This window comes from Eretmochelys imbricata, chromosome 3, assembly GCF_965152235.1.
Source record: "Eretmochelys imbricata isolate rEreImb1 chromosome 3, rEreImb1.hap1, whole genome shotgun sequence".
NCBI lineage: Eukaryota > Metazoa > Chordata > Testudines > Cheloniidae > Eretmochelys > Eretmochelys imbricata.
Genome location: NC_135574.1, coordinates 81,787,711 through 81,814,869, shown reverse-complemented (window position 1 = coordinate 81,814,869; position 27,159 = coordinate 81,787,711). Strand labels below are relative to the sequence as shown.

The 27,159-nt window shown below is 42.0% G+C and overlaps 2 protein-coding genes across 5 annotated transcripts in view; one reads left to right on the top strand and one right to left on the bottom strand.

Moving 5' to 3' along the window:
- Positions 1 to 27,159, top strand: part of RTN4IP1 (reticulon 4 interacting protein 1) — a 52,521-nt gene that overhangs the window by 18,354 nt on the left and 7,008 nt on the right. Inside the window, exons 8-11 of one of the 4 annotated variants that reach the window (XR_013345608.1) lie at positions 1,934 to 2,026; positions 13,580 to 13,669; positions 15,176 to 15,217; positions 17,396 to 17,524. Coding sequence is in view for 3 of the 4 variants with exons in the window: in XM_077812886.1 (XP_077669012.1) it covers positions 1,934 to 2,026; positions 17,396 to 17,494; positions 26,184 to 26,304 (313 nt within the window). In the remaining variant the exon portion in view is untranslated. Of the gene's footprint in view, positions 1 to 1,933; positions 2,027 to 13,579; positions 13,670 to 15,175; positions 15,218 to 17,395; positions 17,525 to 23,090; positions 23,856 to 26,183; positions 26,305 to 27,159 lie in introns of those variants that run through there. The other 3 variants (XM_077812886.1, XM_077812887.1, XM_077812885.1) reach the window with 3 other exon arrangements.
- The window catches only part of CRYBG1 (crystallin beta-gamma domain containing 1), a 153,005-nt gene continuing 151,340 nt past the window's right edge, over positions 25,495 to 27,159 (bottom strand). Inside the window, exon 23 of the mRNA XM_077812884.1 lies at positions 25,495 to 25,636. Coding sequence (XP_077669010.1) covers positions 25,548 to 25,636 — 89 coding nt within the window. The 3' untranslated portion in view covers positions 25,495 to 25,547. The remainder of the gene's footprint in view (positions 25,637 to 27,159) is intronic.

Genomic DNA, 27,159 nt, shown 5'->3' with positions numbered 1-27,159 from the left:
AGCCGGTGTCTCCAAGGCTAAAAAGGACTGAGTCTGCTGAGGAGAACAAGGTACTTTGCCACACGTCCACATACGGGGTTGGTGATAGTTGAGTGAGAACCGATATCTGTCTGGCTGATGTGGGAGTGTTTTGGGTGCCTCTGAGTTAAGGTTTTTCATTCTACTTTTTTCATAGTAAGTCCTGTTGATATGTCCACAGTAAATGCAACAGATGAAATCCTGGCCCCATTGAAGTCAATGGGAGTTTTGCTTTTGACTTCATTGGGGTCAGGATTTCACACAACACATTGTTTGTTTGCTCCAGTGATGCGCTGTCTTCATCCCTAATGGAGAGAATTCCCACAGGACAGCTAGGAAACACTTTTTATTTTCCTTTTTCCTTTCTTCTCTCTTCCGACTCGTGTTTCTGAGTGGTGATATTGTTACCCTAATTTTTCTGTCTTCACTTTTTAGATTTCTTTCTGTCGGAAACAGGTGAAGTTTTTTTTTTTTTAAAGGCTTGTTTTTTCCCTGAACGTGCAATTCTTGCTCTCCAAAGGAGTGCTTTTTCTACAGTTGTTGTGGTTGCATATTTGAATGAGACCCCAAGTCTAATACTGACCCTTTAAAAGGGAGGCCTCCTGTTCATGATGAAGTGAAGTACGAGCCTGGAAAGAAGGCTGTACCCATATTGCTCAATGCAGCTTTCTGCACGTTTACATGAGAGGCATTTTGTGTCATGTATCACGTTTCAATTGTATTTGAAAAATCAAGGCCCTGATTCTGTTCTCAAACCAGATTTCAGTCATTGGAGTTACTCCTGACTTGTATGGTTGAATGTGAGATCTTCCTGAAATTTTAATCAAAATCCCCTTTTTGATTCACCTCTTTCTCCTACCAAAATTGGTAGGGGTAGGCCCCTATCTGTTTGTCAGTGTCCGCTTTAAAACGCAGCTATCTTCTGAAAAGCTACCTTGTAAAAATGACACCTTCTTTTTCAGCAGATCCTTTAGTTCTGTCTCTGCATGATGTATCCAAGAGTAAAAGCTGGCCTGCAGAATCTATATTACTGGCAGTGAAGTTGAGCTAGAAAAAGCTGACTTTCCTGTCAGAGCCCAGGTTGACCTTGTAGGGCTGCCTATATTTGTGTGTGTGTATATAATATAGTTGACTATTTATGTATATTTAACATAGTTTATGTATTTTAATGTATAATTTACTATAATATATAATAATAAAATTAATTTAACAGTAGTGAATGATGGATTGACAGCTTCAAAGATGGAAGGTGGCTGGCTCTTCAAGGAGTGTGATGCATAGCAGCAACGTTAGCTTTTTTCACATTGCTCCCCTAGTGTGCCTCAACCCTGCCTCTATGAGTGAGAGAGGGTACAAATAGCTCATTCTTTCTAGGTCTGCTCGGTTCTTAGCCACTGATACTGCCACCGAGTATGCCTGTCAGCTGAGAGCTGGACTGAGACAACCAACCCACTTCAAATGGGCCACTAACCAGTCATCAGGCAGTAATGATTTTCTGCCATCACCACCCTGGGCTGGATTTGAACTGATTATATAGAGGTGAAAGGCTCTGACTCCCCAGCAAAATTCAGGATTCTGTGTGTGTGTGTGTTTGTGTGTGTGTGTGTAAACATGTGACTGTTTCTTATACAAGATGTAAACTGTGCAGTCTTGCTTTTCTGGCTGTGAAGATAAGGCTTTTATCACAACCAGCCAACTCATGCAGTTGGACACTGGATTTCACTCTGATCTTATTGTGATGACGCAGCATCCATGTGCGTACATCTAGTCCATGTACTTCTGTGACATTTAGACACCAGCAAATATTTCCCACATTTTTCTTAAGATCCCTTGCTAGGCTCTGACTCTCCTGTTTAAATATGCGGTTCATATTTTGAGTTTCTTTGTAACTCTTTGTGTGATCTGTCCATTTCAGCACCTCTGTAAAGGAATCCATTATAGATGGGCATTTTTCACACCGAGTGGCCAATCTTTGGATGAAATAGCAAAACTGGTTGATTCAGGAAAGGTATGTTAGAATCAGTAATTTAACCCACTGTATTATTGATGAAATAAATGCTTCTTTGCCTTAAAAAGTGTATAATTCACAGTTAAGGAATAAAACATTACAAGCTGCTCAGTGAGAGGGTTAATTGTTGCTCTTCAACTTTTCCTTCTCACTTAGTTCTTGCCCCAGTGTACAGAATGTAGACATTGGTGTTTCCTACTGTGTTAATAATAGGATTTTCCACTCTTTTCAGACATTACATTTACTGGGCTACAGGCAAAATGGGCTACTTTTGGCACTGGAAGTGATTGTTTAGCCTGGACTCTGACAATGAAAATGAAAAAAGGGTGTTGGGGTAGTAGGGACACCTGGTTGGTTCTTCAGTCAAAATGAACTTGACAGCTTCTTCTAGCCATGTGCCCAACCGCCCCACATGTACAGTGCTAGAATATTTAGTGTATTACAGGTCACGGCTGACAGGCATTGGCAGAGTGGTCTGGAGAATCTTGTATGTATTTTTTTTCTCTTTTTAGAAGTATAAAATTCAGTGATACTTTAACATAATTTCATCAAGCTCCATTGTCTTTTAAATTGTCAATTGTCATGAAGCTTTCCACAGTGGAATCAGAAAAGGGGCATGATGAGGAAAGTGTACTATTACTTTCCTAATTTTCCCAGATTTAAGAGCTTGTTACAAGTTGTCTGCAAGAGAGGATGGGGAGGCTCCTCCTGACAGTGTAACTTGTCTCCCCTCCATCCCCCCCACGCTGAGAGATGAGGTGCTGTAAGAACTGGCCTTGCCGTATCTGCACCTTTTGGGGACTTTCCCCCCCACCCCCAGTGGGGAAATCTCCAGCAGAGATGCTGTGGACAGTTTCCTAGTGCCTTTGTGCTGCCGAAGCAGCACAAGGAAGAGAACCAGCCCCTATGCACTGTTGATTCTAGAACATGACTCTCCAAGCCATTTCACACTCCTGGGTCTAAAAGATTGGTCCTCTTCTAGAAGTGTGTAGGTTATCAAATTATGTCCCCATTTGGATTTCCTTTCTCTCCACTATATATTTCCCCCTCCCCTTCCAGAAACTGGTATTTTTAGTTTTGTCCTTCTTTTTTCCCAATTCCTGAATGATCTTTGCGCCACTTCATTGCTGCTATTCACCTTTTTAGTGCTGTTGACCAGGCACACAGGATAAGGTGCACTTCCTGTTCTGCCCATATACCCAATACGCCAGTATGTCAGCACTTCAAAGAATATTACCTCAGACTACTGCTACACAGGGGCTGTATTAGTAAATGGGTTGTAGTGTTTTATGACAGTGCTCCTGGCTGCAGCTTCACACCACTTCACTTGGCATTGCATCCAACATTTCAAGCACAATCTGCAGCCTAGAAAGAACCCACAGCAGATGCTTCACTTCCTATGATCTTGCATGACCACACTCAACAAATCAAAGTTTAATAAGGAGCAGAAATACCTTGTCTTCCTAGTTACTGCTTGTCCTGACCCTTGGCCAGTCACAGCACATTTGTGTTCTGTTCCTACTTTATGTTTAAAACAAAAATGCAGTATATGCCCATGAAGGTGTCTTGGGAAATATCTGTTTATGCAATAGAGAAAAGGCTTAATTTGTATTCATCTGCCTAATAATCTGGACAGGGGATGCTAATGCTATTTAAAATGTATCTCATACATTTAAGGATGTCCTGATGTACCTTTTTATTGTTAGATGGTAGGAGGATAAAGGTGTTTGTTTAGTCTTTTATTCTGTGTCTCTACAAAAACCGGCTGTAGTGTCAAATAACGTTTTATCTACATAGTCATTATGCTAACAGTATTTAACTCATTGCTTTGTAAAATGCAGTATATGAAAAGTATTGTATAAAACCCATATCTGTTCCATTTGGATCTACTTTAATATCATGTAATTCTGTTGTCTGTACACATTGGTTCCCTCAAATTGAGTGATCATCGATTCATTGGGGGAGGAAATGTGAAATGCGGGGGGGTGGGGGAAGGGGATATATGTGTCACAAAACATCCCACAACTAAATTATGAATAATATTTGTTTATGAAACTAGTTTATAATAAATGAGCCATATGGAGGCTAGACATGCAGATGCCATTGTCCATTGAAGTCAATGGGGAATTTGGATCAGGTTCTCAATCAGCATAAGAATATAGGAACGGCAATACTGGGTCAGACCAATGGTCCATCTAGCCAAGTATCCTGTCTTCTGACAGTGGCCAGTGCCTGGTGTATCAGAGGGAATGAACAGAACAGGCAGTCATTGAGTGATCCATCCCCTGTCATCCACTCCCATCTTCTGGCACTCAGACACCCAGAGAATGAGGTTGCATCTTGTTAATAGCCATTCATGGACCTATCTTTCATAGGGGTGAATGCACTTCTGTGTAACCCTGTCCTAATTTAACACCCCCCCACCTCCCCCGCCGCCAAGATGCAGGATTTGTAGTGTCTAAACCAGGAGTGGACAACCCATGGTACACTTGCCAAAGGCAGCACACGAGCTGATTTTCAGTGGCACTCACGCTCCCGGATCCTGGCCACCGGTCCGGGGGGCTCTGCATTTTAATTTAATTTTAAATGAAGCTTCTTAAACATTTTAAAAACCTTATTTACTTTACATACAACAATAGTTTAGTTATATATTATAGACTTATAGTAAGAGACCTTCTAAAAACGTTAAAATGTATTACTGGCTCGCAAAACCTTAAATTAGAGTGAATAAATGAAGACTCGGCACACCACTTCTGAAAGGTTGCCGACCCCTGGTTTAAACCATCCAAGACAGATAGCTATCCAGCCTCCTTTTGAAAGCTTCCGGTGAAGGAGCTTCCACAACCTCCCTAGGCAGTCTGTTCCATGGTCCTACTGTTCTTACAGTTAGGAAGTTTTCTCCTGAGATTTAATCTAAATCTGCTATGTTATAGTTTGAACCCATTGCCTCTTGTTCTCTCTTGCCACAGAGGACAGCTTTTCTCCATCTTTTTTTATGGCAACCTTTCCAGTATATGAAGACCACTATCATGTCCCCTCCTTAATCTCTTTTCTAAACTAAACATACCCAGTTCCTTCAGCCTTTGCTCATATGGTTTGCTTTCCATCCCTTTGATCATCTTTGTTGCTTGCCTCTGGATCCTTTCCAATTTCTCTACGTCCTTTCTATACATTGGTGCCAAAATTGAACCCAGAACTCCAGCTGAGGCCTAACCAGAACCGAATAGATGGTACTATCACTTCCCGTGTCTTGCATGCCATGTCTCTGTTAATGCAACCCAAAATTGTGTTTGCTTTTTTTGCAACAGCATCATGTTGCTGGCTCATGTTGAGCTTGTGATGCACTGCAACTCCCAGATCTTTCTCAGCAGTGCTGCTGCCAAGCCAGTTATCTCCCATTCTCTATTTGTGCATTGGGTTTTTCTTCCCTAAGTGTAGCAACTTACATTTATCTATGTAGAATTTTATTTTGTTGTCAGGGTATCCAGGATTGTGACTCACCATGTTTCCCCCTGTCTTTGGCATGAGGGAGTCCTGCTTGGACTGGGAATCGGGTCCAGGACACCATGAGCCTGTTAGCCACCCAAGCACTTTCCTCTGGACAATGCCTACCCTTACTTTGCCTTGCAGGTTAGCAGTAGGTGCACTCAAGTCCCTGAGTCCCTTTGAAGTGTTCCCTGTAGTGATCAGCCCCATATCCACTGAACACTCACAGAAATACCAGGTCTGCTGTCCCCAAGGGAACTGTGCACACACCACCGTGTACGATTCAACTCCGGATCAGCTCTTTGCTTAATACCACAGCACTGATAGATATATCTGTAGTGAAACCAAGAATAAGTTTATCATCAGAGATTCAAGAGTCATGTGACAGTAAGAAAATTCAAAACAAATGGTTTACATAAAAAACAAAATCATAACACGCTTTCTGGAGACTACACTTAACTTAAATGGCTAATGTCCCATCTAAAGAAGTTTCTCGCCCTGAAAGTCCTATGCAGCATTTCAGCTAAGGCTGGTTGTGATCTCGTTTTCATACCTGCTTCCTAGATGGAGGATTATGGGGTGTCTTTTTTGCTTCCTAGATTCACTGCCAGAGCTTATTGTCTTTGGATAACCACGTCTGATCTATTTTTCCTTTGTGTTCCTTCCTTGTTGGCTTCACATCTCTCTGTTAAATTCTGACATTTTATGGAAATGAGCTTCCATTGTGTTAGCGTTCAATGCTTAATTTATGAGCCGAGAGAGAGACATTTCTTACCTCCTGTTTGGAGGAAAACCTTTGTTTCACCCCTGCCTTGATGCAGATTTTAAAACCATATTTTCAGTATATAAAGATAACTGTTGACATAGTTTTTGTACATATATTTCACGATGACATTAATGAGCAGTGTGAGCCTGCCTTTTATTTAAGAACACACATGATTTTTTTGGTGAATCACAAAGTACATACCAGAATCAAGATAGTCCTGCAACTCTCTTGTCAGTTAGCATTGAGGAATTCATGTGATCACAAACCCCATATTAAAACTGTGCAGAATATTGGGAAATTACAGTCTTATATAATGATCTTAATGATCCCATAATGATAGACAAAAGGGACCACTATGATCTGCCTGCCTGGTTACTACAACTTGTGCATACAGCTGGATATTTAGACACTTAAATATCCCCTTGTTTGTGCAAGAGGTATCTATGCTGAAAATGTAGCACTGTTTAAGGTAATTGCTGTTATTTCAATATGAGGGGTTACATTCCAAGTACCTTTGATTGTTTCAGTGTTGTTATATTTAACATAGAAGAAGAAAATGTGTGTGAATTACCAGTATGAAATTAGTCCCAGTGTGAAAATAGTAAGGTGTGTTTATCTTAAAACAAAACACTTCACTCTCCCCACATGCCCTTCTCCCCGGGAAGCCATGCAGTGTTTTTATGTGAATGTTGTTAAATTCATAATGGAGATCACTCATTCAAGTAACTATGCTGATTTGAACAGATGTTACATATTTCAGCCTCTAGATAGCCAGATGTACATCTGTTTCTAACTGTGTGTCTGTGTCTGGTGTATTGGCCCTCTATGCATAGTTTGAAGTTAGTAGAAAATAGCATACCGCACACGGAGCATATTATTTTCAAATGCCTTTATTATTTATATACTACACAATTCTAACATGTCTGTCGCTTGTCCTGATGTTGATGGGCTATACACATGCCAAGTTTGAATGCTATTTCTAAGTAAGTTTGAGCCATCAGTGTCACAAAAGTGATTTAATTTCCTTAAATTACTTAAAAATTATCAGAGTTTTCCCAAACTTTTCAAATAATTCCTCTCTGTGCTGAGAATAAGCTTCAGAAGCATATCTCAGTTTGCATCTATAGTGTGTTGTTTAATAAATAAAACATCTGTTTCAAAAGGCATTCCCAAAATAAACAGCACCTTGCTCCCTCAGGCAAAATCCTTGGAAAAGGAAGGAGATTTGCATCTTAAAGCTGCAGTTCTCAACTATTCTGTTGGGGACTGATGAATTTTCATATGACTGAATCTATCTCTCAAAGGATTTATTATAACGATTACTAACCTATTTACTGGTATTACTGTAATGTCTAGGATCTCTAGTCATGGACCAGGACCCGGAGAGGGTGTCAGGATACATCGTTGCTATTGCTGGCTGTGGGACATTATACAAATCACTTAACCAATTTGTGCCTCAGTTTCTCCATCTGAAAAATAAGGATAGTGCTACTTATCCACCTTGGTAAAATGCTTTGAGATCTCCTGATGGAAAAATGTAATATAATTTCCTATTATTATTGCCAGCCTTTAGAATTGAAGAGGCAAATTACAGATCAATATTGTAATCAAACCTGACACCCCTCAGATTGTCTGCCTGTTCAGATATCCAATCTGTCCTTCTGCCAGTTTCCTTGCTGCACCATTTGTGGAGGTAACCGCAACCTTTTGACTGAATGTGTTCACTGTGCATGCTATTTATTTATTTGCTCCCCACCCCTCTTATTAGGGATCTGCAGGTAACATCCCCTTCATTCCTGCCACATATTGCTGTAGATGTCTTCTCTGCTATAGCATCTTGGATCCCAAATGACTCTACAAATTCAGTATCTTTTTGGATGTGGACCGCACCAGCGATTTAGGCCTTTGTCCCATCATGGCCAGATTGGTGCAATGTGCTCTGCAGGGTCTACACCTAACACTATCTAGAAACTTAAGCTAGTAACAAAGGTGTTCTGCTCATGTATTAATGGGATCCTTGCTTGGAACAGATAACCGTGCTCCATAGTCTGCACTGATGTTGATAGTTTCTGCGTGCAGTCCAAGGTTTTAACTTACAAAATTCTTATGATTTTGTTCCCATGCCTCCCAGGATTTGTCTTCACTTTAGAGTTAACTGAGGTGAATGTCACCCAGATCTGAACACGCTGGTTAGCCTAGGCTGGTTCTGAGCAGCCGCCCTGCAAAGTGACATTTGAGTTGCTATGTCCACACTGCTGCGCTCATCTGTGTATGTTCTAGGGCTTCTGGGGACATATCCTATGGTTCTCAGTGCTGCAGTATGCTGAGCCACTATGATTCTTTCCTAGTGAATTGTGGGTGTACTTGTCTGTCCTTCTTGACACATGGGGAATTGTGGCACGGCGTTGGAGGACTATCGGCGCTTGAGTGGTTTAACTTGTGTCCTCAATGCAAAGTGGATGGGTTACCAGCCAGATTTGGACTTTAGCTTACATCCCCAGATTAGTGGTTGCTTCATCCAAAGCTAACTGAACTAAGGTCAGAGGTTTTTGCATGTGGAAGGAAGAGGGATTTGAGACAATACTTGGATAAGAGCCCACATTGACTCTGCAGAGTCCATCCCTCTCCAGGGTAAGATCAGTTGGAAAGCTTGACCCCACCCTGTCTAGCTTTGTATGTCTAGGCGTTCTCGGTGGAGATGCCTTGACTTTAATTAGTTTTTCATGATGGTTGGCTGGAGCCTGAGGTATTGATTTTTGGGAGATGTTGCAAAGACTTTCTGTTAAATAACCCATCTTTGTAGGGTTTTTTGTTTTGTTCTGAGAGAGAGAGAACTCTAGAGCTGCATGTAGCTAAGGCTGTATAAAATGCTGTGAATTCTGTTTTTTATTAAAACTCATCTGTTCCTCTCTTCTCCGATAGTATAGCTTAGTCATGGTGATCATGAAAATTCTTCAGTGCTTACATTAATACAGTTTCCATAAGCAAAGCTAACTCAAAATGTACCCTCTTTACACAGGTGTTGGGCTTTATTTGAATATTCAGATTCACATAAATCATGATTAGACCTGGAACAGTGTAAGCAGATACCAGACACTTACTCAAATGTGTTGCTCTCTCACTTGGTTAGCCTGATGCAGTTGTGTATTCTGTGGTTAATCAGCACTGACTTTCAGGGATCTTGTCTTCGGGGTGTGGGGGGGGAAATACATCTAGATTTACTAAAAATAGTTACAGTAGAATGGGTAAAGGTGGTGAACAAAACAGCTTCTGAATATGGTGTGGTGTTTCATTTTCTCAGCCCTTGCCCCTGGGAGTGTGCAAACCGTGGGGAGAGGAGGGTTCTCCAGTAAGGGGAGACATTTTCCTCTGCTTGAAAAAAAGCAAACTCAGGTAGAGGGGAAGTATAAATAGGAGATGCAGTTGCACAAACAGCTCTCACTTCTTGTTTGTGTGGGATTTATAACACCAGTCAGATTAAACTAACAGGACAAGTGAGTAACACTGAAGAGTGTGTGATGCAATATAGAACAGCTTCCACTGCCTGCTACTAGACTAGAGAGTTCTACAAGAGAAGCTGTCCATTTTTCCTTACACCAATTAGAGCTTTCCTCTGCATAGTCCAGTGTGTTTAACATGGGGTAAATTAGCCGCATCCAGCCACTCTAACTTGTATTGAGGCGAGCCTGGCCTGGCAAACACAATGCTCTTGGGCTGGCTCCAGTCTCTTGTTCCTCCTCATTGTGCTGGAAGCTGCTCAGCTGCTCCTGTTATGATCAAATACAGCCTGTGCGTCACTTAAACCCCCAAACATAACTGGATTCACTTGGACTTTGCTATCAGAATTTTATTGATCACATGTTACTCTATCATAACTGCAGTTAGGAGCAATATATTGTTTTAAGAAACATAATATGGCTGTTTTAATTCTTTAAAAGATACCAGAAGAGTAGCTAGTGTGTATGACACAAATGTTATGCAAAGACACCCTGTGAATTAGGTATTGGTTACCATTTGACAGATGGAGAAATTGAGGCAGAAAGAGAGGTTTGTGACTTATCTAGGGTCTCCTAAGAAGTCCTGGTAAAGCTTGGAATAAATAGAATCCAGAACTTCTCCCTCCCATTCCTGCGTCTTTACCACCAGAGCATGTGTGGTTCATATTTGTTCATATTTGATCATTTTTCGTTAGGCATTTCTGAAGCTCTAGTTATTTTAAGATCAAGGCAGAGAGATCAAGCTCTTCAATGTATTTTTGTGCACATAATATTCATATTTTTTGGAGATTCTGAGATTTCATTAAGAAGAAAAATCCTGCTTCTAGCCTTCGGGTTCCAAAGCTACCCTTGAATATGTGACACGAGTAATCACTGCAGGTGCCATATTTGGGTCTGACAGCAACTTCAAACAGTGCCTCCAAGAGGTGTGAACTTTCCTCCCACCCCTTAATCTCACTATGATGTTAAGTCTAGAGCCTATTGATGACACTTCTCATGTCTGCATTAACTATTTCATTGCATATCATTTCAGTGGTGAAATACAGAAGGGGGTGGGAGTGAAGGCTGTGGAAGGTGGGACTTGAGAGATGCAGCAGGGAAGGAAATGCAGACATAAGAAAGGAGAGAAACAGAAAGGAGGATGGGGAAGGAAGAGAAACAAAAGGCAGAAATAGCGGTGTTCCTAAAGGTGAGCGTATTTTCCACTTAGTGACTATAAAGTACCAAACAAAAATGAAATTTTTAATTGCAACATCAAAGCCAATTCAACTAATGATCTTTGTGCAAACTTCTTATTGACATCGGGGGAGATTCACTGTGGATGCAGGGAGGGGAGTAGTGAGTCCTACATTTATATCTTGGCTCATGAACCATAATTACAAATGGAATTTGGCCCTTTCCACAGAACGAGTGCCCCTGATTTAGGTACTGTCATGCTTTCATGTCTCAAAATTACAGTGTGTTCTTCATTTCAACCCAAAATATGCATATTTGTATGCAGTGCATTGTTAGCAAACATTTATATTCGTGCCAAAGGCCCTACTCAGGATCATTGTGCTGGGTGCTGTAGAAACACAGAAAAGAACCTGTGCAATATCATTGCTTTTGAGTTATGGGGTTTGATTCTTCAGTTCTTGCTCAGAGCTCCTAGGGAGTTTTATATGAGTAAGGACTGCAGGATTTAGGCTCGTCTGTTCACTTCAGAACTGAAAGGGCCGGTGCATCTCTTATCAGGGAAATACGGACCTCCAAGGAAGGATTCAGATTGGCCAATGGTTTGAAAATTACTACTACTGAGTGGACTCCTAATGCAGCATTTCAGTCATAGCCTGTTGAGTTCAGAGCTGGGTTTGATACATTTCAGACTCTTAACTAACATTAGCAAAGAGGTTTCCCCTCTCTCTCTCCCCTCCTCCTCCTTTTAAAACATGTAAGGAGCTCATTGAAGAGCCCAGGGATCTGTATCTATAATGTTCTGCGCATTATTAAGAACGGAGAGCAAGAGAATATTCAAACTCCATCTGTTTTTTCAGATAAACAATTCTGTAGTTGTGGGTGTAATCCGTTCTCTCCCCAGCCTTTATTGTTTAATCCTGTTTCCCTGAACAAGTAAGTGTCCATTGGCAGGGGACTGATGTGTGGCTGTAAATAGGCAGTGTTTGCATTATCCAGTTAATCTCCACTTATTATCATGTATTCAGCAAACAGGGATGCTCCCTCCAGCCTGCCTACTTGTTCACAGGAAGAGATTTTATCTGTGTCAGTTGATTATGGTAAAGGCCAAATGACTCATTGTGCTGTGAGATGGTCAGCTCTTTCAGGGTTATCCAAACAGTGGGCTAATCAGCAGGCCAGATAAATTTTTTAATGCTTTAGATTGCCAGGATCATCAATTTAGTATTCATGTCTCTAGAGCATTGCCTAGGGGTCAGTGTTTAAATCAGACCAGAGGTTTCTAACAATGGAGCATATGAGCGGTGACCATTTGGTGGCAGTGATACACGCAGTGTTTTGCATTCGATCAGGTTGGGCTATGGATTCCTCTGAATCCCCTAGAGCACCATTTTTAAAATGTGCTGTGAATTTTGTGATATATTGAGAACCTAAGACATAGTGTTATAATCCGATACAAGTAATCACTCATAGTTCAAAACGTATGTTGGGTCTACGGAGGGTAATAGTCTTGTTTTTGTTCTGAAATCTTTATATAACCAGTGTTGGTGTCTGGAATTATCCATTATTGTATAGGAATTATTGTACCTTTCCTTGTAAATGGCTCTTCTGTGCTTCCATCTGGGGATCATATCTGAGCTCCAACCTTTCCTGATTACTATTCTGATAGCCTCACCCTGCCGCAGGCCACACTCCCCCTGGGCTAATCAGTGGTTTTGTGCTGTGTGTTTCTGAGGAGTCTACCTCTCTTTGTTTTAAACTGAAGTGAAGCTCGGCAAATAGATCTTATTTTAATAACTTTTATAGGTAGTTCAGATTCCTCAAACCATGCTCGGTACAAACAAGTTAGCGAATTTTCCCTGCTCTTTCCCCACCCTGCTGCTGCTAAAGCAATGGAGGACAGCCACTGCTGTTGATGCTACATTTCCCTTGCAAAGTCACAGCAGCTGCTTGATCCACCCCATCAGCATGGCCAAAGACACTATTGCTTTACCTCCCTGTCCCTAGGGTGACCAGACGGCAAATGTGAAAAATTGGGCGGGGGTAGGAGGAGGCTATATAAGAAAAAGACCCAAAATTGGAACTGTCCCTGTAAAATCGGGACATCTGGTCACCCTACCTGTCCCTGAGGTTGTTGATCACTCGGGCAGCACTGATTCTGACCAGCATAACAAAACTAAATTAGTCTTGAACTCAGTCAGAGTTGCTCCAATATTGGGTAGTAGTGAGTGTTATGCAGCATCTGACTGCCCCCTCTGCCAGTTCTCCATCCCACTGCAAAGAAAACCAGTTGTGTCGCTCCCCTTGTCCAGCCAGGTAAAACTTACACTCCAGAGTGTGGTATGCAGTGGTGTTGTAGCTGTGTCAGTCCCAGGATATTGGAGAGACAAGGTGGATGAGGTAACATCTTCTATTGGACCAACTTCTGGTGATGAGAGAGAGAGAAGCTTTCGAGCTACACAGAGCCCAGACCTGAAGTAGCTCGAAAGCTTGTCTCTCACCAACAGAAGATATTACCTCACCCACCTTGTCACACCAGAGTGTGCACACTTGATGCAGCTGGTGAATATATATTAGCACAATGGCTTTAGGGGAGAATTAAATATACTAATTCTGATCCTTTCTTCCAAGTTGTTTGTGTGTGGGCGGGAGCTTACATCCCAGTCGTGTATGCTTTTCCACTTGGCACTGCTGATTTGACTTCTCTGAGTAAGAAATCAGGTGACTACTGTGGCATAATAGGTTGTTTTGATTACTAATGTCCTGGCTTTTTGCAGTCACACAGATCAATTCTTTATTGCAGATTTGTGCTTTGCTGTAGGACAGAGGTGGGCAAACTACGGCCTGCAGGCCACATCCGGCCCGCATGACCTTCCTGCCCGGCCCCTGAGCTCCTGGCCTGGGAGGCTAGCCCCTGTCCCCGGTCCCTCCCACACTGTGGTCCGTGTGTCGTCTCCCTGTCCCCTTCCTTCCCCCCCGCAGCTTCAGCGGGCCATGCTGCCAGCGTAGTGTATTAAGCTGCTCCGCGTAGGAATGTGCTACTGGTAGCAGTTATGGAGAGCAATTTACTACACTACACCCGCGCAACGCTCTGGGCCGTGCGGCTGCAGTGCTGCCAGCCACCGGTGCGCTGCAGTAAGGGGGCAGGGAGCGGGGGGTGATAGAGGGCAGGGGAGTTTGGGGTGGTGGTCAGGGGACGGGGGTGTGGATAGGAGTTGGGGTGGTCAGAGGGCAGGGAACGGGGGCAGTGGGGGGCAATCAGGGGCAGGGGTTCCGGGGGTGGTCAGGGGACAGGAAGTGGGGATGGGTGGGTGGATGGGGCAGGGGGGCTGTCGGGGTGAGAAGCGGGGGGGGGGGCGGATGGGGGCAGAGGCACGGGCACAGCCTCCCCTAACCAGCCCTCCATACAATTTCCGAAACCCGATGTGGCCCTCAGGCCAAAAAGTTTGCCCGCCCCTGCTGTAGGGCATTTAATATCAATCATATGAACTGAAAATATGCCGAGGAATGAGTGAAGGACCCTACATCAGGACTTTCAGCTACTATATGAGGGTTGTGCAGCTGTGGGGGGTGGAGAATGTGGCCAGTTTTCAAAACCTTGCTTGGGAAGTGCATATATGGACCCCTTCACTGGTAGATGTGCTATGCACTCATTTCCTGGGCTGCGTTTCTGAAAATGAACCTTTGCAGTTTGGTAAAATTGGGGGTGAGGGAGGGGGGCTGTTCGCTTAGAAGCTTGAAAAAGAGTTACTGCTTCTGAAATTTGCAAGCTGCTTGTGTTGGTTGTTGTTGCATTATATCTTTGGCATTTAGAGATATTTGAATAATATGCAAAAACAATGAGGAGTACTTGTGGCACCTTAGAGACTAACAAATTTATTTGCCATAAGCTTTTGTGGGCTAAAGCCCACTTCATGAAGTCTCTAAGGTGTCACAAGTACGCCTCATTGTTTTTGCTGATATACACTAACATGGCGACCACTTTGAATAATATGGGAATTTGAGAGAGTAATTATGAATTTTTAAAGTATTCAGCTACATAGATTGGGGGGAAAAATGAATAGCCGCTTCTCCCAAAGGAGAATTGTCTTTATCAACAGGGTGTTATAAATGACGCACATCTTTCTAGTATGATAAACAGGGTGTTTAAGGCTTTGTTCTTTAAATTTTGATCACTGCATCAGCTAGATGCAGAACCAGCTAATGTTAATCTTTCTTTCCATTAAGATAATCATGGCCAGCCCATTGATGAAGGAATATTGCATCAAGGTGTGAGATCACCCTCTGGGTAGTGTTCTTGTAGAGCTTGTTATCTTGGCCTCTGGGAAGAGGGCTCAATATGTGATGCCTTTTCTAGCACCCTTTTTGGCTGTCAATGAGATGTGTTTTCAGAAGAAGCTAATGTTCTCCCTCCATGGGTACAGCTGGAATGTGATCATTAGGAAGAGATGGGAGGAATATGTATAAATAAGAAGAGCGAAGCAGTGTTGATTTCCACACCGTGATGGGGACAGCGAATGTGGTTGCTTCACCTTATTTGGAGGAGATATGAAAACTGTATATAGGATTACTTTGCAAAATTAACAGGAGTATTTGTGGCACCTTAGAGACTAACAAATTTATTAGAGCATAAGCTTTCGTGGGCTACAGCCCACTTCATCGGATGCATAGAATGGAACATAGAGTAAGAATATGTATATAGACACACACAGAAAGGGGGTGTGTGTGTGTGTGTGTGTGTATATATATATATATATATTCTTACTATATGTTCCATTCTATGCATCCGATGAAGTGGGCTGTAGCCCACGAAAGCTTATGCTCTAATAAATTTGTTAGTCTCTGTCATAAATATAAAGGGAAGGGTAATCACCTTTCTGTATATAGTGCTATAAAATCACTCCTGGCCAGAGACAACATCCTGTTACCTGTAAAGGGTTAAGAAGCTCAGCTAACTTGGGTGGCAGCTGACCCAAAGGACCAATAAGGGGACAAGATACTTTCAAATCTTGGGGGAGAGGGAGAGGCTTTTGTTTACCTGGTTGTTCTCTCTTGAGACTTAGAGAGGCCAGACAGAAATCCATCTTCTCCAACCCATCCTAATCCAAGTCTCCAATATTGCAACCAGTATAGGTAAGCCAGGCAAGGCAGATTAGTTTATCTTTTGTTTTATGTGAATTTTCCCTGTGTTAAGAGGGAGGCTTATTCCTGTTTTCTGTAACTTTAAGGTTTTGCCCAGAAAGAGATCCTCTGTGTTTTGAATCTGAATACCCTGTAAAGTATTTTTCCATCCTGATTTTACAGAGATGATTTTTACCTTTCTTTTTTTTTTAATAAAACCCTTCTTTTAAGACCCTGACTGATTTTTCCATTGTTTCAAGATCCAGGGGTTTGGGTCTTTGATGATTTTGTAACCAATTGGTTAGGATATTATTCTCAAGCCTCCCCAGGAAAGAGGGTGTGTAGGGCTTGGGAGGATATTTTGGGGGGAAGACGTCTCCAAGTGGCCTCTTTCCCTGTTCTTTGTTTAAAACGCTTGGTGGTGGCAGCATAGGGTTCAAGGACAAGGCAAAGTTTGTAGTTGGGGAAGTTTTTAACCTAAGCTGGTAAGAATAAGTTTAGGGGGTCTTTCATGCAGGTCCCCACATCTGTACCCTAGAGTTCAGAGTGGGGAGGGAACCCTGACAGTCTCTAAGGTGTCAAAGTACTCCTGTTATTTCTGCGGATACAGACTAACACGGCTGCTACTCTGAAACCTGTCATTTTGCAAAATTAAGATGTCAAAATAGCTGTTGGTACAAGTTGTTTCTTGGTCTATGTATATTATACATAGATTTTTAAAGGTACGGATTTAAAGGATGGGATTTTGAAAGGTATCTAGATGCCTAACTCCACTAGTTTAAATGGGAATTACGTACATAAATACCTTTTAAAAACTGGCCTGAAGTGAGTTATGAGAACAAGTATGGGCTTTGTACTCCTAAGGCATTTTTAAAGGTGGAGGCCTAGTGAGAATTTCAAAAGCACCTAGGTGCCTAAGTCCCACTGACTCCAATGGGAGTTAGGACCATAGATGCTTTCAAATATCCGCAAAGGTGCCTAAATACCTTTTTAAAAATCTGGCCTTTGAACCTGGTGGGTGGGGGTGTGTGTGTGTGTATTGAGTTGAACATGAAATAAATAATTGTCAACAATGAAGAAAAATGTGTAAAACACTTCTCTTCCTCCAAATATTAATGTGTGGAACATAAGGTAGAATCAGTGTATCCATCTGCTTTCTCAGAGCCTTGGACCATAGATGACTATATTAGTGTCCAAGGTTAGCGGTCACTGTGTTTTAGTTAGTTATTACATATAACTTGGAAGTGTGGGAGGGGAGAAGCTGTTAGATATCACTTGGCAGGGATCAAATGATTGAGCATGATCCTATCTGTTTTTGTTCCGTAGATCCATCCAGTTGTTGAGCAAGTCTTCTCTTTTTCTGAAGTTCCAAAGGCCTTTCTGAGGCTAGAAGGAGGACATGCACGAGGGAAAACAGTGATCAATGTAATTAATAAAAAATAACATCTACAGCCATTCGGTTTTGCTTGCAGTCTGTTCTTGCTGATAAATGGCATTTGGACGTGGTAGATTTGAAGGTGTAGTTTACTGTTTCCTTGCAAGTCTCTCAAAAATGGTGTCCTAAGGTTAAAACACTCCTAAAAGTTTTATAGGCCATGAATCTCTAAGTGTAGTAAGTACTAAAAGTAGGTTTTTAAAAACAAGTTATTGAATGTAAAATTCCTAATATAAAAAATTGGTTGGGTCCTTCCTACACCAGTTTTGTGGTTTGTTAAATTTATGAAACAGAGGAAAGGCTAATGCCTTTTCTAGGTTGGCTAGATTATAGCCATGTGTGAAGAGGATTTGTAATTCTTCATATGGACACTCATATCCATCATTCTGATGGCAGTAGCTAAGTTGACAGCCTCATTAATTTTTAGTTCCATGGAGCAGTTTGTGCTATAGGCATGTTTCAAATAAGTTCCAAAATGTCTTGTGAATGATGACTTTGCCCCAAAGGAAGCATTGGCTGTGTTGAGTTGTAAACAAGTGCTGAACTTCAATCTACAGTTTCTTGATCTGTAGAGTAACAGCAACAGAAGTCATTACTACAGACTAAACTCTTCAGGGACCTTGTCTTTGTACGTGTTTACACAGCAACTAGCACAAAACCGCGTAATGCTACTGCAATATAAAATAACAATTAGGGTTGTCAAGCAATTAAAAAAATTAATCATGCTGTTAAATAGAATACCATTTATTTAAATATTTTTGCATGTTTTCTATATTTTCAGATACATTGTAACTGAAATCCGTGTACAGTGATCAGTATATTTGATTACAAATATTTGCACTGTAAAAAAAAAAGTTTCAATTTGCCTAAGTACCGTAGTGTAATCTCTTATCATGAAAATTCTACTTTGTAAGTTCAACTATGTACAAAAAAATTCAGAAATAAAACAATGTAAAACTTTAAAGCCTACAAATCCACTCAGTCCTACTTCTTGTTCAGCCAATCGCACAGACAAACCAGTGTGTTTACATTTGCAGGAGATAATGCTGCCCGCTTCTTGTTTACAGTGGCACCTGAAAGTGAGAACAGGCATTCGCATGGCATTGTTGTAGTTGGCATTGCAAGATATTTATATGCCAGATGCGCTCCTTCATGCTTCAGCCACCATTCCAGGTGTGTCTATGCTGATGATGGGTTCTGCTCAATAATGATACAAAGTAGTGCAGACCGACACATGTTCATTTTCATCATCTGAGTCAGATGCCACCAGCAGAAGGTTGATTTTTCTTCTTTGGTGGTTTGGGTTCAGGTTCTGTAGTTTCTGCATCAAAGTGTTGCTCTTTTTAAGACTTTTGAAAGCACGCTCCAGACCTTGTCCCTCTCAGATTTTGGAAGGTGCTTCAGATTCTTAAACTTTGGGTGGAGTGCTGTAGCTATTTTTAGAAATCTCACCTTGGTACCAATTTTTGCATTTTGTCAAATCTGTAGTAAAAGTGTTCTTAAAATGAACATGTGCTGGGTCATCATCCAAGACTGCTATAACATGCAATATATGCCAGAATGTGGATAAAACCATGGAGCCAGAGACATACAATTTTCCCCCAAGGAGTTCAGTCACAAATTTAATTAATGCATTTTTTTAACAAGCGTCATCAGCATGGAAGCATGTCCTTTGGAATGGAGGCTGAAACATGAAGGGAGATAGAATCTTAGAATATCAGGGTTGGAAGGGACCTCAGGAGGTCATCTAGTCAAACCCCCTGCTCAAAGCAGGACCAATCCCCAATTAAATCATCCCAGCCAGGGCTTTGTCAAGCCTGACCTTAAAAACTTCTAAGGAAGGAGATTCTACCACCTCCCTAAGTAACGCATTCCAGTGTTTCACCACCCTCCTAGTGAAAAAGTTTTTCCTAATATCCAACCTAAACCTCCCCCACTGCAACTTGAGACCATTCCTCCTTGTCCTGTCATCTTCTACCACTGAGAATAGTCTAGAACCATCCTCTTTGGAACTACCTCTCAGGTAGTTGAAAACAGCTATCAAATCCCCCCTCATTCTTCTCTTCTGTAGACTAAACAATTCCAGTTCCCTCAGCCTCTCCTCATAAGTCATGTGTTCCAGACCCCTAATCATTTTTGTTGCCCTTCGCTGGACTCTCTCCAGTTTTTCCACATCCTTCTTGTAGTGTGGGGCCCAAAACTGGACACAGTACCCCAGATGCGGCCTCACCAATGTCGAATAGAGGGGAATGATCACGTCCCTCGAGCTGCTGGCTATGCCCCTACTTCTACATCCCAAAATGCCATTGGCCTTCTTGGCAACAAGGGCACACTGTTGACTCATATCCAGCTTCTCATCCACTGTCACCCCTCGGTCCTTTTCCGCAGAACTGCTGCCAAGCCATTCGGTCCCTAGTCTGTAGCGGTGCATTGGATTCTTCCGTCCTAAGTGCATGAATGGCACGTAAATATCTTGCTATGCCAGTTACAAAAATGCCATGTGAACATTGTTCTCACTTTCTGGTGACATTGTAAATAAGAGGGCAGCATTATCTCCCATAAATGTAAACAAACGTGTTTGTCTGAATGAGTGGCTGAACAAGAAGTAGGACTGAGTAGATCTGTAAGCTCTAAAGTGTTACATTGTTTTGTTTGAGTGCAGTTATGTAACAAAAAAAATCTACATTTATAAGTTGCACTTTCACAATAGTGTGAGGTGAATTGAAATACTATTTTTTTATAGTGCAAATATTTAATCTAAAACAAGTGATCACTGAATACTTTGTGTTGTGTTGTAATTGAGATCAATATTTGAAAATGTAGAAAAACATCCAAAAATATTTAATACACTTCAACTGATATTCTGTTTAACAGTGTGATTAAAACTGTGATTAATTTTGAGTTAATTGCATGAGTTAACTGCGATCAATCACCAACCCTAAAACCCCCCCAAAGAAATAGTATTTTTCAGTATTTCACTTCATACAAGTACTGTAGTGCACTCTTTTTATTGTGAAAATGCAACTTACGAATGTAACTTTTTTACATAACTGCTTTCAAAAACAAAACAATGTAAAACTTTAGACCTACTTCTTCTTCAGCCAATCGCACAGACAAACAAGTTTGTTTACATTTATGGGAGATAATGCTATTTATCAAAATAGAATATAAAGTGTACACTGCTCACTTTATATGTTGTAATTGAAATCAATATATTTGGAAATGTAGAAAACATCCAAAAATATTTAAATAAATGGTATTCTATTATTTAACAGTGATTAAAGCTGTGATTTTTTTAATGTCATGATTAACTGGCTTTTTTTTTTTAATCCTTTGACAGCTCTAGTTAAGACATACCATCTAGTTATGTTTGTAATAACGAATAGGGGCATATAATGGTCTAGAAACCAGAGAAACAGGGGTAGTGTGTTGAGGAAAATGGGGGTATTCAACTTAATTCAGAACCTGCATCAAGTTCTGCACATTATTTGAAACCTTTGCTTATGATGCTGCTGTATCAATTTATAACCTGCACAGTAGCCCTTATTCCTCTCATTTGCCAGACACAGTTTAATTAACCAGAAGTTATAATCAAAGAAACACAAATATTTAATTAGTTTCCACTCCCTGGGATTGTTAAAAATTATCTTGCCCATAAAATTTTCATGCCAGTAGGTTTCTCTTAATTGATAGTGGAGGCTTATTATATGCATATTCACCATCTTATGGTAATTCACCTTTAATTGCCCCTTAACATGAAGTCTTGGGTTTAGGCACTTAAGTCCCACTTTTAGGCTCCATAGTGGTCCACAAAACTCCCAGTGAACCATAAGGGTAGGTCTGCACTGTGATAAAAGACCTGCAGCTCAGCCATAGCTCTCAGAGCTCAGGCCTGCACATCCCCATGGCAATAGTTTAGCCGTCAGCTGTCCCAGGCTCTGAGACTTGGTACGGCGGTTTTGTGTGTGTGTTTTTTTTTTAAAAAAATCAGTATACTCAGAGGAGCCTTTAGCAGCACCTAAACTTCTGCCTCACCTAGGTGTTCGGATGCCTGTCTCCAACCTGAGCCCACAAGCGAGCCCTGACCTCAGGGGAAGATAGGTATTTGCCTGTGTATTGTGTGCACAGAGTCTGATCAGGTAGTTGTGCTCACAGGCTTCCTACAGGCTCAGGTCCCATTCAAAATAGGGTCACTGAAGAGGGGGTCCCTTCAACCTGGAAAAGGAAGGGGATGATAGAAACACCTACCTCATAACTTTAGCCCAGTGGCCACTCACCTGGGATGGGGGAGACCCAGGTTCTATTTCTTCCCCCTCACCTGAGGGGGAGAAAGGATTTGAAGTTGGGTCTCCCACACCCCTGCACATGGGCAGCAGATGAACCCCTGCTTTGGGGAGGCTAGTCTGCTGCCCCCCCTTCTACCTAATGCCCTGACCCCCCTGCCACCAGAGCTACAACCCCTGCCCCAACAGGAGAAGCCCTGAGGGGCCCCGCTGCAACAGAGGAGCTCCGACCCACCTGCCCCAGCCACATCAGGCCAAGCTGCCAACCCCCCAGCCGAGTTACTGCCTCCACAGCCAGCACTGCGCTGGCCCCAGCAGCCCCAATGCTGGGCCAAGCCACCAGCCCCCCCACCCCTGAAGGCCTTCCCTAGGCTAAGTCACTGACCCCCACCACCAGTGCCAGCCCCCCACACCCCCAAGCACCCAGCCAAGTCTCCTCACTCCCCTGCCTGTCTCTGGGTCTCTGCGTCCCTTCTCACTCCCACATCCCCCAGGAGTGAAGGAGACATGGCAGGAGCAGGGGCCTTCCCTGGCCCACTATACCCACCACCCATGCCCCTACAGGAGAGTGCTTTAACCTCTGGGCTAATGGATATTCTGAAGTACGGCTCCCCCAGTCTCTGCTGTTTAAGCTGTCCCACTGTGGATGAACACTGAAGGAGTGATCGCGGGGAGGGAGGGAGGGTGGCTGCTACTTTATAACTATAGTTCCCTCTCACTTATAGGTAGTGAGCCTGTGAAAAGCAGTGTGAAAAGAGCGTGTGAAAGCAGGCACCACCAAGTCCCCCTCTGTAATTTTGCGAGGCAAGCACCTAACTTAATTCCTGCGTGAAAGTATTTAAGAGTCTAAGAGTCGAAGCTATCTGACTCCAGGCAAGTAGTTCCCATTTGTGGATTGCTAAATAGGGAGAGGTGCTCCCTGCAACCTGGACTTAGGTGCCTACCTGCATGAGAGGAAAGGCTTAGGACACACACTTCTCATGAGCATCTCCTCTGATCCTGACTCCTGGGCTGACTTTGTGGATTGCAGCCTAAGGCTCATTTCTCCCCCTTCTTTAAATCAGCTAGGCTCCCTATACACTCAGTCTAAGGATCTCAGTGTTGTTACCTTGATGTTCTAAAGTGCTTAAGTCCTTTTGTAGATCCAGGGCTCAATGCAGAGATTATTGGTTTAACCTGAAACAAATCAAACAGTACTTGAAAGATAAAACAAGAACTTAATACCCTGTGTAGAAGTGATCTTAGTGTAGTTCTTGTGTCACAGAAGCAGCAACTATCTCCACCACTTTTACATTCCTTGTAGGCAATCCATGGTAGAAAAATTAAGGACCGAAGATGACAACAGCCTGGGTGATCTCTTCACAACCGATTTGAAGCACAATGCATGAGAAGCAGGCAGCACTGCACCTGTACAGACGAGCTTCACTATAGACATGTAAACAGGGAACTTTGCAGACAGTTTCACTAAATCAGATTTACCTGAATAAAATTTGTGAAGTACATATAACATACTGTGTATACAATAAAAAAAGCACAGAAAAATTTGCCAGAATTACCACCTTGGAACCAGAAGTAGCACTCTTTAAAAAGGTTTCAGAGTAGCAGCCGCGTTAGTCTGTATTTGCAAAAAGAAAAGAAGTACTTGTGGCACCTTAGAGACTAACAAATTTATTTGAGCATAAGCTTTCGTGAGCTACAGAATAAAAGCATGTTACAACTGTACAATTTTAAAAGAGTAAGATGTATTTGAATGTTGATTATTGCAGTTGTCTGTACAGGAAGTGAAAAAACAACCACACACACTTAAAATTAGATTGAAGGCACTGACTTTCCCACAGGTAAAGATAAAAAGTAAAGCACCAGTATCTGCGAGGCAACAAACAGTAAAGAAGAAAGTTACATTCTAATAGACTTACTATGCAAGTCAACATCCAATGAGTGCCCCCTGAGGCTGCTAGGAGTGGTTTGTAATAACACTGGTCTAGGCAAGAATGAAATACAGCAGCATGGTACAAGAGTTTACATTCACTGTTCTGCCAGTGACATAAAATAAAACCACAATTTTAACATTGGGCCAAGGGAGTCAGTAAACCATTAATGCACAAGAACAACCTGCTACAAGTTATTTCACATGCCTCTCTTGAAACAAGCTCTTTGCTAAGGTGTGGTTCCTATCCTAAAGTATGCATGGAACTTCAAACTTGCTTGACTGGTAATGTATGTAAGTTCTTGTATGGCACTTATTGTGGTATGAATGTCTCCAAGTTTTCTTTCCTACCTCAACAATGAGCTTTTGTCCTAGACTCCAGTGCATTGCTGCACTAGGGTTGCTGTGACAGCCTGGCTTCACCCGCCCACTTCCCGGATCCCAACAGGATTAGTTTCCTGTAGCCATCTGGTCCGACCCTGTCACATAGGGTTATAAGAATGTGTTTAGTGCTTAGACTTTACTGAATACTTGTGAGTTGCTCTCTGCATTAGTCTGACATAACATCTGTATTCCACATTGTAAGGTACTATTTGAGCAGTTGTATTGTGAGCCTCTGTGACCGTGTAAATCATCAGACTGGAGAGAGACGGTAACTAGTGTGAAGTGCTGATCTCCAGCAGAAGGTGTTACGTCCTGCCCAACAGGGAAGGCGCATTGACACCAGACAGACCATTGTGGGACATTAAAGAGGATAAAAGACCATTGACCTTGCCCTCCTCAACTTCACCCAAGATGTTTGGAGCATATGAAGATCATAGTGGGTTCAAACGTAATTAACTATGGCAAGTGGCAGACAGTAGCTGGGAGAGATTTGGAACCACTGACTAGTGATGCTTTTTTAAAATAAAGGAGAGAGAAGTATTTTAAATTACATTCTGAGAGTAGTAATGACTGCACTTAATGGAGCTACTTCTAGGTTTGAAGTATTTGCCCCAAGCAGAGAAGTAGATAATACTTTTAATTTGTAAAGAGTAAGGCAGCCTTTTAAAGTAGAAGCAGACAGAAAATGGGCAAATTCTTCATAGCTGACACACCCTTCTTGCTGCCCAACACTTTTGCTAACAAACATCTATAGATTTGTATTCTCTGTCTTTCTAATAGAAAAACTAGAAAAATAGATTGCTTATTAAAATACAGGCTTTAAAATGACAACTTACTAAAATACATCTGCACATACCTTGTAGTCATTTTTTGGTAAAAATTCTCCTAAACAAATTTCAGTAGACTGAAGTTCTTTTTTGTACTAATGCATTATTTACATGTTAATTTTCAGGAGATGAATACTCCAATATACTACTACAAAGATCAATCTATTTTGCATACCCCCCCCCCCATATATGTTGCACTTCAATCTTTTGTGATAAGTTTTATCTAATTATCTCTCAGTATAATAGTTAAAACTTTTTTCCTGATAAAAACGTCTGTAGAAATAATTTAAAATTACACTCATTTAATATAGTCTGGATTAGCAATTCATCACTGACATGAAATTGCTGCTTGGAAGGAGGACCTTAACATTTAAAAAATTAGTAACAAACAAACAGTCGGGAGCAGTTACAAAAATTGGTCAACATCGTTGTGGGCTAACATCCAGTAAAACACACAAACTTATGGAATTAATGCTTAGAGCTGAATCTACCCTGTCGCTTGTTCTTACAATTATTGTGAAGGCAGGATGGAGATTCTCTCTCTTCTTCAAAGACGGCCACAGTAGTTGGATTGTCCAGAGTGTTGTTATAATTTCTCTCAGATGGACGGAACTGTCTGGATTTACAGAACTAATGCTTCCCAACACTGGGTTGGCTTCTGTTCATTGACTGCATTAACAACAACATGATTTTGATCGTATTGTGTGCCCCCTAAAAAGAAATTTAAAAAGAAAATGAAATGTGAAAAATCACGAACTGTTGGATTGAGACTGCGTCAGTGTTATAAATGTTTCAGAGCCATTCTAAGGATACATGGCAAAGACACGTAAATCACATGCACCTTTTTAAACAGAGGTACAGAAGAGGAGTATATTCTCATCTTCTGTACTTCCCCCATTCCTACACTGCCTCCTCACTCCCTAAGGAACTGCAGAAGAGTGAGCCTATCTGCCTCCCCACTTGGTGCCTGAGTCATGCTCCTCCTGCTCCTGCTGTTGTGTGAAGGAGAGAAAGTAGGACAAGGATGTCAGGTGAGGCTGACTGGATCAGGACTCTGACCTTCCAATAATCAAATGCTGCCTCACAATCCCCATGTTCTAGCCATCCAGTGATTAACTGGCCTCCAAAGGCTAGCTAAGGAGTAACTCAGTATAAAAGAAATGATGCTGGCCAGCAGAACATATAGCAGTTTCAGCATGGGCCACAATAGCCTTTATGTCGTCAGTATTCATAAATAACCACAGCTATTTGCTTTCAGGTGGTGCACTCATACTATAATGCATTAAAGAATGGCCATCCTGGGTCAGACGAAAGGGTCCATCTAGCCCAGTATCCTGTCTTCCGCCAGTGGTCAATCCCAGGTGCCCCAGAGGGAACAGGTAATCCTCAAGTGATTCAACACTATTCATATGGGTGCATATATTGTATGTCTCCACCTCCATCTCTCCCCCTCTAACTACAAACTGCAACACAAACCATTACATTTGCACTATTTCAATGACACCTGACATTATTTTCTCTCTCCTGAAGTCAGTAAATGGACAGATGTAGTTGTCTATTACATCGATGGTCACGAACACAGATGATCAGTCTAGAGCTCCCACTGCTGGGAAGCCTCAGCCTCTAGAGCAAGGACATTTCTCATCCGAAACATGAAATCAGTCAGTGACTAACACAGCACCCAAACCTGTATTTCTTCATGCTGTATTCAGATCATGCCACAGACCTGTCACTAGTGGGTGTTTGAGTGGACTGGTAGCCAATGAAGAAAATGTTCATTCACTCAAGAAAAGTCTATTCTTCCTATTCACAAAGATGTATTCTTATAGTGAAACAAATGCCTTCAGGCAGTTGCAGGTCAATTTCCATCTCCCTAGCAAGCTCCACATATTCCTGGCCCTATGCTTTCCACAGCAGCGCAATGTGGAGAGAAGCCCAAACTAGTGGAAAGAGGTGGAGCAAAGAGCAGGTATCTAAAAGTATCCTCTCTGCCCTGGAACTGCCTCTCCCCTCTGCAATCACTTTGTGGTAGCTCAGTTGTGTGTAATAGGGCTGTCATCCATTGCTCACGGTGGCATGTTGCCTTCTTAGAGAAGCAGAACTTATGACAGCAGAAGAACAAGCTTCTTATGGAGCAGCAGCAATTTCCCCCCACCCCAGCTAGGATGGATGGTCTGGGACCAGCCAAAAGGTAGTACAGCAGATATCAGACTTGTACTGCCAGTGCACAGGGA